General features: G+C 58.5%; 1 protein-coding gene across 3 annotated transcripts in view; it reads left to right on the forward strand.

Moving 5' to 3' along the window:
* Positions 1–10,124, forward strand: part of LOC148134932 (uncharacterized) — an 80,962-nt gene extending 70,838 nt beyond the window's left edge. For all 3 annotated transcript variants that reach the window (XM_087985212.1, XM_087985211.1, XM_087985213.1), the window contains exons 4-6: positions 3,632–4,078; positions 6,047–6,155; positions 9,937–10,124. In XM_087985212.1, the coding sequence (XP_087841338.1) occupies positions 3,632–4,078; positions 6,047–6,155; positions 9,937–9,976 (596 nt within the window). In that variant the 3' untranslated portion in view covers positions 9,977–10,124. The remainder of the gene's footprint in view (positions 1–3,631; positions 4,079–6,046; positions 6,156–9,936) is intronic.
* Positions 10,125–11,635: the final 1,511 nt, after the last annotated feature.

The raw sequence follows: 11,635 nt of genomic DNA on the forward strand, positions 1-11,635 counted from the left end.
CTCTCTCTCCCCCCTCCCTCTGCCCCTGATTCTCCTACTCTCTGTCTCTCTCTCTCTCCCTCCCTCTGCCCCCGATTCTCCTACTCTCTGTCCTCTCTCTCTCTCTGTCTCCCCCTCCCTCTGCCCCCGATTCTCCTACTCTCTGTCCTCTCTCCCTCTCTCTCTCTCCCCTCCCTCTGCCCCTGATTCTCCTACTCTCTGTCCTCTCTCTCTCTCCCCCCTCCCTCTGCCCCTGATTCTCCTACTCTCTGTCCTCTCTCTCTCTCTCCCCCTCCCTCTGCCCCTGATTCTCCTACTCTCTGTCCTCTCTCTCTCTCTCTCTCCCCCCTCCCTCTGCCCCTGATTCTCCTACTCTCTGTCCTCTCTCTCTCTCTCCCCCTCCCTCTGCCCCTGATTCTCCTACTCTCTGTCCTCTCTCTCTCTCTCCCCCCTCCCTCTGTCCCTGATTCTCCTACTCTCTGTCCTCTCTCTCCCCCCTCCGTCTGCCCCCGATTCTCCTACTCTCTGTCCTCTCTCTCTCTCTCCCTCCCTCTGCCCCTGATTCTCCTACTCTCTGTCCTCTCTCTGTCCCTCCCTCTGCCCCCGATTCTCCTACTCTCTGTCCTCTCTCTCTCTCTCTCCCCCCTCCCTCTGCCCCTGATTCTCCTACTCTCTGTCTCTCTCTCTCTCTGTCTCCCCCTCCCTCTGCCCCTGATTCTCCTACTCTCTGTCTCTCTCTGTCCCTCCCTCTGCCCCCGATTCTCCTACTCTCTGTCCTCTCTCTCTCTCTCCCCCCTCCCTCTGTCCCTGATTCTCCTACTCTCTCTCTCTCTCTCTCTCCCCCCTCCCTCTGCCCCCGATTCTCCTACTCTCTGTCTCTCTCTCTCTCTCCCCCCTCCCTCTGCCCCCGATTCTCCTACTCTCTGTCTCTCTCTCTCTCTCCCCCCTCCCTCTGCCCCTGATTCTCCTACTCTCTGTCTCTCTCTCTCTCTCCCCCCTCCCTCTGCCCCTGATTCTCCTACTCTCTGTCCCCTCTCTCCCCCCTCCCTCTGCCCCTGATTCTCCTACTCTCTGTCTCTCTCTCTCTCTCCCCCCTCCCTCTGTCCCTGATTCTCCTACTCTCTGTCCTCTCTCTCTCCCTCCCTCTGCCCCCGATTCTCCTACTCTCTGTCCTCTCTCTCTCTCTCTCTCCCCCCTCCCTCTGCCCCTGATTCTCCTACTCTCTGTCTCTCTCTCTCTCCCTCCCTCTGCCCCCGATTCTCCTACTCTCTGTCCTCTCTCTCTCTCTCTCTCCCCCCTCCCTCTGCCCCTGATTCTCCTACTCTCTGTCTCTCTCTCTCTCCCTCCCTCTGCCCCCGATTCTCCTACTCTCTGTCCTCTCTCTCTCTCTCTCCCCCCTCCCTCTGCCCCTGATTCTCCTACTCTCTGTCTCTCTCTCTCTCCCCCCTCCCTCTGTCCCTGATTCTCCTACTCTCTGTCCTCTCTCTCTGTCCCTCCCTCTGTCCCTGATTCTCCTACTCTCTGTCTCTCTCTCTCTCTCTCTCTCTCTCCCCCCCTCCCTCTGCCCCTGATTCTCCTACTCTCTGTCCTCTCTCTCTCTCTCTCTCCCCCTCCCTCTGCCCCTGATTCTCCTACTCTCTGTCCTCTCTCTCTCTCTCTCTCCCCCCCCTCCCTCTGCCCCTGATTCTCCTACTCTCTGTCCTCTCTCTCTCTCTCCCCCCCTCCCTCTGTCCCTGATTCTCCTACTCTCTGTCCTCTCTCTCTGTCCCTCCCTCTGCCCCTGATTCTCCTACTCTCTGTCCTCTCTCTCTCTCTCTCTCCCCCTCCCTCTGTCCCTGATTCTCCTACTCTCTGTCCTCTCTCTCTCTCTCCCCCCTCCCTCTGCCCCTGATTCTCCTACTCTCTGTCCTCTCTCTCTCTCTCTCTCCCCCCCTCCCTCTGCCCCTGATTCTCCTACTCTCTGTCCTCTCTCTCTGTCCCTCCCTCTGTCCCTGATTCTCCTACTCTCTGTCTCTCTCTCTCTCTCTCTCTCTCTCTCCCCCCCTCCCTCTGCCCCTGATTCTCCTACTCTCTGTCCTCTCTCTCTCTCTCTCCCCCCTCCCTCTGTCCCTGATTCTCCTACTCTCTGTCCTCTCTCTCTCTCTCCCCCCTCCCTCTGTCCCTGATTCTCCTACTCTCTGTCCTCTCTCTCTCTCTCTCTCCCTCCCTCTGTCCCTGATTCTCCTACTCTCTGTCCTCTCTCTCTCTCTCTCCCCTCCCTCTGCCCCTGATTCTCCTACTCTCTGTCCTCTCTCTCTCCCTCCCTCTGCCCCTGATTCTCCTACTCTCTGTCCTCTCTCTATCTCTCTCCCCTCCCTCTGCCCCTGATTCTCCTACTCTCTGTCCTCTCTCTCTCTCTCCCCCCCTCCCTCTGCCCCTGATTCTCCTACTCTCTGTCCTCTCTCTATCTCTCCCCCCTCCCTCTGCCCCTGATTCTCCTACTCTCTGTCCTCTCTCTCTCTCTCTCTCCCCCCCTCCCTCTGTCCCTGATTCTCCTACTCTCTGTCTCTCTCTCTCTCTTTCTCTCCCCCCGCCCCTGATTCCCCTACTCTCTGTCCTCTCTCTCCCCCTCCCTCTGCCCCGATTCTCCTACTGTCTGTCCTCTCTCTCTCTCTCTCTCTCTCTCCCCTCCCTCTGCCCCTGATTCTCCCACCCTCTCTCTTTTCCTCTTTCTCTTCTCTCTCTCCCTCTTCCCCTCTCTCCATCCTCCCCTCGGTCTCTCTGCCCCTCCCACTCTATCTCTCCCCTCTCTCTCTCCCTTCTCTCTCTCTCTCTTCCCCTCGCTCCCTCTCTTTCTCTCTCTCTCCCCACTCTGCCCCGTCTCTCCCCCTCCATTTCTCTCCCTCTCTCTCTCCCCCCCCTCTTTCTCCCTCCCTCTTTCTTTCTCTCCCTCCTACATCTCTCCCCTCTTCCTCTGTCTTACTCCCCTCTTCCTCTGTTTCACTCCCCCTTCTCTCGCTCTCTCCCCACTCCCTCTCCCCACTCCCTCCCCCTCTCTCTCTCCCCTCTCTCTCCCCCCTCTCTCTTCCCCTGTCTCTCTCTCTCTCTCTCTCTCCCTCTCCCCCATCTGAGTCTCTCTCCCTCGCTCTTCCTCTGTCTCTCTCTCTCTCCCCTCTCTGTGTGTCTCTCTCTCCCTCTCCCTCTCCCTTCCTCTGTCTCTCTCTCTCTCCACTCTCTGTGTCTCTCTCTCTCTCTCTCTCCCCCATCTGTCTCTCTCTCTCCCTCTCTCTCCCTCTCTCTCCCTCTCTCTCTCTCTCTCTCTCTCTCTTCCACTTCTTTCTCCCTCTCTCTCTTCCCCCCATCTCTCACTCCCTCTCTCTCTCGCTCCCCCCTCTCTCTCCCTCTCTATCCGCCCATCTCTCTCGCTCCCTCTCTCTGTCCCTCTCTATCCACCCATCTCTCTCGCTCCCTCTCTCCCCCCCCCCTATCCGCCCAAATCCCTCTCTCCCTCTCTCTCTCTCCCTCTCTATCCGCCCATCTCCCTCTCTCTCTCCCTCTCTATCCGCCCCTCTCTCTCGCTCCCTCTCTCTCTCCCTCTCTATCCGCCCCTCTCTCTCTCTCCCTCCCTCTCTCACCCCCCCCTCTCTCTCTCTCCCCCCCACTCCCTCTGTAGAGTTGCCCCCTGTGCTCCCGAGTAACCCTGCCCCCCCCCCGCAGCAGCAGCAGCAGCAGAGGGAGCGGGAGCAGACGCCCAGTGCCCGGGTGATGTCGGTGAACACCCCCGAGCGGGTGAGTGCCCGGCTGGGCTCCCCCGCCACGCTGAGCTGCCAGGCGATGGTGGTGCACGCCCGGCCCGAGACGCGGTACCGCCTCTCCTGGTCTGCCCAGCGGCTGCCCAACCTGACGCTGGCGCAGGTGGACCAGGGCGGGGAGAGCTCCGGCCTGGCGAAGGTCCACCCCGAGTACCGGCAGCGGCTCAGCATGACGGCCCACGGCGCCTCCAGCCAGCTGCACTTCCGCACCGTCACCGAGAGCGACCCTGGGGTGTACCTCTGCAAGGCGGGCATCTCGGGGAGTAGCAGCACCGAGGACCTCAGCTCGCCCGTCCTCCTGGTGAAAGGTGGGTGCCCGGCCGGGGCGGGGATAGTGATAGTGATGCCTCTCCCAGTCGAATATCTCCCCGGGCAGCGATGCCTCTCCCAGTCGAATGTCTCCCCGGGCAGCGATGCCTCTCCCAGTCGGATATCTCCCCAGGCAGCGATGCCCCTCCCAGTCGGATATCTCCCCAGGCAGCGATGCCTCTCCCAGTCGAATATCTCCCCAGGCAGCGATGCCTCTCCCAGTCGGATATCTCCCCAGGCAGCGATGCCCCTCCCAGTCGGATATCTCCCCAGGCAGCGATGCCTCTCCCAGTCGGATATCTCCCCAGGCAGCGATGCCCCTCCCAGTCGGATATCTCCCTGGGCACTGATGCCTCCCGTAGTCGAATATCGCAGCAGCCTTTCGCTGGGGCTTACCAACCCAACCAACCCTCACACCCCACCCCCATAACACCCCACCCCGCTCCCGGCCAATGAGCTGCGAGCGTCCGATCGGCCTGTCGCTCGGTGACACCCCCTGCAGTCGAGCGTCCCGCTGTTGACCGACAGTCGGGCTTGCTCCCTCCCCCCAACACCCACCCCCCAATGACGCCACCCGCGGTCGAATAGTCAGCGTTGTAGTTTTGTATAGAGGTCCGTTCGCGGGGTGGGGCTGTGCGTCTGCGTTCCCCCCCCCCCCCCCCCCCCACTCCCTTCTGGGGGGAGGGTGGGGTCCGGTGCCCTGTCAGGGAGGGAGCTCTCAGACCGAACAGTCAGGGTGGGGGTGCACTGGCGAAGGGACAGACCCCTCCCCGTCTCGGCGGTGAATTGGTCCGACTGGAGATTCCCTGATGCCCCACCGCCTCCCCCGATCGCCCTGCCTCTCCGACAATTCGACGGTCTCATCACCTCGACCGCGTGCACCCTGCCCTCTCAGCTCCCTTTGCAAATTTCGGAGGGCCAGGCTGAGGGACAATCCCATCGCTGTGGGGTGCCCGATGGGGATCTGGTGTTCAGAGCCAGTCCAAGATCGATTCAGGACATTGACACCTGGCCCTGGGGAGTGTTGCTGAACAAAGAGACCTTGGAGTGCAGGCTCATAGCTCCTTGAAAGTGGAGTCGCAGGTAGATAGGATAGTGAAGGCAGCGTTTGGTATGCTTTCCTTTATTGGTCAGAGTATTGAGTACAGGAGTTGGGTGGTCATGTTGCGGTTGTACAGGACATTGGTTAGGCCACTGTTGGAATATTGCGTGTAATTCTGGTCTCCTTCCTATCGGAAAGATGTTGTGAAACTTGAAAGGGTTCAGAAAAGATTTACAAGGATGTTGCCAGGGTTGGAGGATCTGAGCTACAGGGAGAGGCTGTACAGGCTGGGGCTGTTTTCCCCGGAGCGTCGGAGGCTGAGGGGTGACCTGAGAGAGGTTTACAAAATCATGAGGGGGGCCATGGATAGGGTAAATAGACAAGGTCTTTTCCCCCCTGGGGTGGGGGAGCCCAGAACCAGAGGTTTATAAAATCATGGGGGGGGGCATGGATAGGGTAAATAGACAAGGTCTTTTCCCCCTGGGGTGGGGGAGTCCAGAAATAGAGGGGCGTAGGTTTAAGGTGAGAGGGGGAAAGATATAAAAGAGACCAGAGGGTGGTGCATGTATGGAATGAGCTGCCAGAGGAAGTGGTGGGGGCTGGTACAATGACAACATTTAAAAGGCATCTGGATGGGGGACATGGATAGGAAGGGTTTAGGGGGAGATGGGCCAAATGCTGACAAACGGGGACTGGATTAGGTTAGGGTCAGCACGGAGGGGATGGGCCGAAGGGTCTGTTCCCGTGCTGTCCAGCTCTATGACACTGAATGTATTCAGCGACAGGGGCCACAGACCCCTGTTCCTGGTTTCCGTGGCTATGTGACCAGAAAGAGTCCCAAACCTCGTGTCCCAGAGTCCACGGGACAATGTCTCGATGCAGCCCTGTGTAATGACCGTGTCTCCCGGTCTCTCTCTCCCCGCAGCCAAACAGAAGATCCTCCCCGCATCATCAGAGACGGCCATCCTGTGGCTCATCCTGCATTTCTTTGTGGTACTGTTTGCCATGGCGATAGGCATTGGCTCCTGCTTCCTGTGAGTAAAGGCACTGAGCGGGTGGGGTGCCCGGTCAGAGCGAGGGGACCTCCACACAACAGCAAAACCCACTCCCCGCTAGTCCCAATCCCCAAGGACCCCAAACCCCTTCCCATTCACTCCCGCTCTACACCGTCCCAATGGACCCCAAACCCCTTCCCGTTCACTCCCGCTCTACACCGTCCCAATGGACCCAAACCCCTTCCCGTTCCCTCCCGCTCTACACCGTCCCAATGGACCCAAACCCCTTCCCGTTCACTCCCACTCTACACCGTCCCAATGGACCCAAACCCCTTCCCCTTCACTCCCACTCTACACCGTCCCAATGGACCCAAACCCCTTCCCATTCACTCCCACTCTACACCGTCCCAATGGACCCAAACCCCTTCCCATTCACTCCCGCTCTACACCGTCCCAATGGACCCAAACCCCTTCCCATTCACTCCCGCTCTACATCGTCCCAATGGACCCAAACCCCTTCCCATTCACTCCCGCTCTACACCGTCCCAATGGACCCAAACCCCTTCCCATTCACTCCCACTCTACACCGTCCCAATGGACCCAAACCCCTTCCCATTCACTCCCGCTCTACACCGTCCCAATGGACCCAAACCCCTTCCCATTCACTCCCGCTCTACACCGTCCCAATGGACCCAAACCCCTTCCCGTTCACTCCCGCTCTACACCGTCCCAATGGACCCAAACCCCTTCCCGTTCACTCCCACTCTACACCGTCCCAATGGACCCAAACCCCTTCCCATTCACTCCCGCTCTACACCGTCCCAATGGACCCAAACCCCATCCCGTTCACTCCCACTCTACACCGTCCCAATGGACCCAAACCCCTTCCCGTTCCCTCCCGCTCTACACCGTCCCAATGGACCCAAACCCCTTCCCGTTCACTCCCACTCTACACTGTCCCAATGGACCCAAACCCCTTCCCGTTCACTCCCACTCTACACTGTCCCAATGGACCCAAACCACTTCCCGTTCACTCCCACTCTACATCGACCCAATGGACCCCAAACCCCTTCCCATTCACTCCCGCTCTACACCGTCCCAATGGACCCAAACCCCTTCCTGTTCACTCCCACTCTACACCGTCCCAATGGACCCAAACCACTTCCCGTTCACTCCCACTCTACATCGACCCAATGGACCCAAACCACTTCCCGTTCACTCCCACTCTACATCGACCCAATGGACCCAAACCCCTTCCCGTTCACTCCCACTCTACACTGTCCCAATGGACCCAAACCACTTCCCGTTCACTCCCACTCTACATCGACCCAATGGACCCCAAACCCCTTCCCATTCACTCCCGCTCTACACCGTCCCAATGGACCCCAAACCCCTTCCCATTCACTCCCACTCTACACCGTCCCAATGGACCCAAACCCCTTCCCGTTCCCTCCCGCTCTACACCGTCCCAATGGACCCAAACCCCTTCCCGTTCCCTCCCACTCTACACCGTCCCTATGGACCCAAACCCCTTCCCGTTCACTCCCGCTCTACACCGTCCCAATGGACCCAAACCCCTTCCCGTTCTCTCCCGCTCTACACCGTCCCAATGGACCCAAACCCCTTCCCGTTCACTCCCGCTCTACACCGTCCCAATGGACCCAAACCCCTTCCCGTTCACTCCCGCTCTACACCGTCCCAATGGACCCAATCCCCTTCCCATTCACTCCCACTCTACATCGACCCAATGGACCCAAACCACTTCCCGTTCACTCCCACTCTACATCGACCCAATGGACCCAAACCCCTTCCCGTTCACTCCCGCCCTACACCGTCCCAATGGACCCAAACCCCTTCCCGTTCACTCCCGTTCTACACCGTCCCAATGGACCCAATCCCGTTCCCATTCACTCCCACTCTACATCGACCCAATGGACCCAAACCACTTCCCGTTCACTCCCACTCTACATCGACCCAATGGACCCAAACCCCTTCCCGTTCCCTCCCACTCTACATCGTCCCAATGGACCCAAACTCCTTCCCGTTCACTCCCGCCCTACACCGTCCCAATGGACCCAATCCCGTTCCCATTCACTCCCACTCTACATCGACCCAATGGACCCAAACCACTTCCCGTTCACTCCCACTCTACATCGACCCAATGGACCCAAACCCCTTCCCGTTCCCTCCCACTCTACATCGTCCCAATGGACCCAAACTCCTTCCCGTTCACTCCCGCCCTACACCGTCCTAATGGACCCAAACCCCTTCCCATTCACTCCCACTCTACACCGTCCCAATGGACCCAAACCCCTTCCCATTCACTCCCACTCTACACCGTCCCAATGGACCCAAACCCCTTCCCATTCACACCCACTCTACACCGTCCCAATGGACCCAAACCCCTTCCCATTCACTCCCACTCTACACCGTCCCAATGGACCCAAACCCCTTCCCGTTCACTCCCACTCTACACCGTCCCAATGGACCCGAACCCCTTCCCGTTCACTCCCACTCTACACCGTCCCAATGGACCCAAACCCCTTCCCGTTCACTCTCACTCTACACCGTCCCAATGGACCCAAACCCCTTCCCGTTCACTCCCACTCTACACCGTCCCAATGGACCCAAACCCCTTCCCATTCACTCCCACTCTACACCGTCCCAATGGACCCAAACCCCTTCCCGTTCACTCCCACTCTACACCGTCCCAATGGACCCAAACCCCTTCCCGTTCCCTCCCGCCCTACACTGTCCCAATGGACCCAAACCCCTTCCCATTCACTCCCACTCTACACCGTCCCAATGGACCCAAACCCCTTCCCGTTCACTCCCACTCTACACCGTCCCAATGGACCCAAACCCCTTCCCGTTCCCTCCCGCCCTACACCGTCCCAATGGACCCAAACCCCTTCCCATTCACTCCCACTCTACACCGTCCCAATGGACCCAAACCCCTTCCCGCTCTACACCGTCCCAATGGACCCAAACCACTTCCCATTCACTCCCGCTCTACACCGTCCCAATGGACCCAAACTCCTTCCCGTTCACTCCCGCTCTACACCGTCCCAATGGACCCAAACCCCTTCCCGCTCTACACCGTCCCAATGGACCCAAACCACTTCCCATTCACTCCCGCTCTACACCGTCCCAATGGACCCAAACTCCTTCCCATTCACCCCCGCTCTACACCGTCCCAATGGACCCCAACACCTTCCCGTTCACTCCCACTCTACACCGTCCCAATGGACCCAAACGCCTTCCCATTCACGCCCACTCTACACCGTCCCAATGGACCCCAAACCCCTTCCCGTTCACTCCCACTCTACACCTTTCGAATGGACCCAAACCCCTTCCCTTTCACTCCCCACTCTCCACCGTTTGATGCGGGGTCGGGGAGCAATGTAGAGGGAGCTTTATTCTGTATCTAACCCCCTGTCCCTGGGTGTGTTTGATGGGAGGACAGTGTAGAGAGAGCTTTACTCTGTATCTAACCCCCTCTCCCTGGGAATGGGGGACAGTGTCGAGGGAGCTTTATTCTGTATCTAACCCCCTGTCCTTGGGAGTGGGGGGAAAGTGTAGAGGGAGCTTTACTCTGTATCTAACCCCCTGTCCCTGGGAGTGGGGGGACAGTGTAGAGGGAGCTTTACTCTGTATCTAACCCCCCTGTCCCTGGGAGTGGGGGCACAGTGTAGAGGGAGCTTTACTCTGTCTCTCACCCCCGCTGTCCCTGGGAGGTTTTGATGGGGGGTGGGGGAGTCATTACGACCAGGCCGTGGAGCGGTGTCGGACTGAATGTGGTTTAACATCTTACCCTTAGGACCGGAACAAAAAATCGAATCCTCCCGGAACACGTGTGACGCATCCAGAGTGGGAGAAGGAAGTACCCAAGCATTGTCTGAGCCAGAAATGTGTTGAGTGTGTGTGTGTGTGTGTGTGTGTGTGTGTGTGTTTTTATTTACAAGAAATTAGCAAAAGTACTTAAGTCCTAATAAAGATCCAGGTGATGGATTATTGGCCGCACACTGATATTAATGTCCTATCATCAGAGGAGATCCGAACCACTCAGGGGAAGGGAAGGGTGTGGCAATGGGTGAGGGTGTGAATCAGTCAGGGCTCCTCCTGCGAGTGGGCAAGGAGACAGCGACTTTGTGTTGGGATTACAGAGGGTGGGATCTGTGATGATGTCGGCTGTGTTACCGATTCAGGGGGAAACTGTAGATGGGAGGCGCTGGATGGGTTTGTGCGATGGACTGGGCTCCACTCTTCACTTGCAGAGTCCCCGGATGTATGGAGGCAGGCCATTCGGCCCATCGGGTCTCCACCGAAGGGCGTCCCACCGACCTCATCATCCCTGTACGTCCCACAGCCAATCCACCCTAACCTGCACACCCCTGGGCACTACGGAGACAATTTAGCACGGCCAATCCACCCTAACCTGCACATCCCTGGGCACTACGAGGACAATTTAGCACGGCCAATCCACCCTAACCTGCACACCCCTGGGCACTACGGGACAATTTAGCACGGCCAATCCATCCTAACCTGCACATCCCTGGGCACTATGGGACAATTTAGCACGGCCAATCCACCCTAACCTGCACATCCCTGGGCATTACGGGGACAATTTAGCACGGCCAATCCACCCTAACCTGCACATCCCTGGGCACTACGGGGACAATTTAGCACGGCCAATCCACCCTAACCTGCACATCCCTGGGCACTACGGGACAATTTAGCACGGCCAATCCATCCTAACCTGCACATCCCTGGGCACTATGGGACAATTTAGCATGGCCAATCCACCCTAACCTGCACATCCCTGGGCATTACGGGGACAATTTAGCACGGCCAACCCACCCTAACCTGCACATCGCTGGGCACTACGTGGACAATTTAGCACGGCCAATCCACCCTAACCTGCACATCCCTGGGCACTACGGGGACAATTTAGCACGGCCAATCCACCCTAACCTGCACATCCTTGGGCACTACGGGATAATTTAGCACGGCCAATCCACCCTAACCTGCACATCCCTGGGCACCACGGGGACAATTTAGCAAGGCCAATCCACCCTAACCTGCACATCCCTGGCACTACGGGGACAATTGAGCACGGCCAATCCACCCTAACCTGCACATCCCTGGGCACTACGGGGACAATTTAGCACGGCCAATCCACCCTAACCTGCACATCCCTGGGCGCTACAGGGACAGTTGAGCACGGCCAATCCACCCTAACCTGTACATCCCTGGGCACTACGGGACAATTTAGCACGGCCAATCCACCCTAACCTGCACATCCCTGGGCACTACGGGGACAATTGAGCACGGCCAATCCACCCTAACCCGGCGCTGGGAGGCAGTGGGGGCCAACCACTGTGCCAGCCTGTACTAAATATCTTAACGTCTTGTGGTCTCGGGCGAAGCAATAGCCATGATGGGTAGGACGCACGAGTTAACAATCGGTCAGCGTCCTGGTCGGCGCGCTGAATTTCCTCAGCATGGTGAGGAGGTGT

This window comes from Chiloscyllium plagiosum, unplaced genomic scaffold (assembly GCF_037043375.1).
Source record: "Chiloscyllium plagiosum isolate Xiang-an unplaced genomic scaffold, Cpla_swu_hap1 HiC_scaffold_51, whole genome shotgun sequence".
Classification (NCBI taxonomy): domain Eukaryota; kingdom Metazoa; phylum Chordata; class Chondrichthyes; order Orectolobiformes; family Hemiscylliidae; genus Chiloscyllium; species Chiloscyllium plagiosum.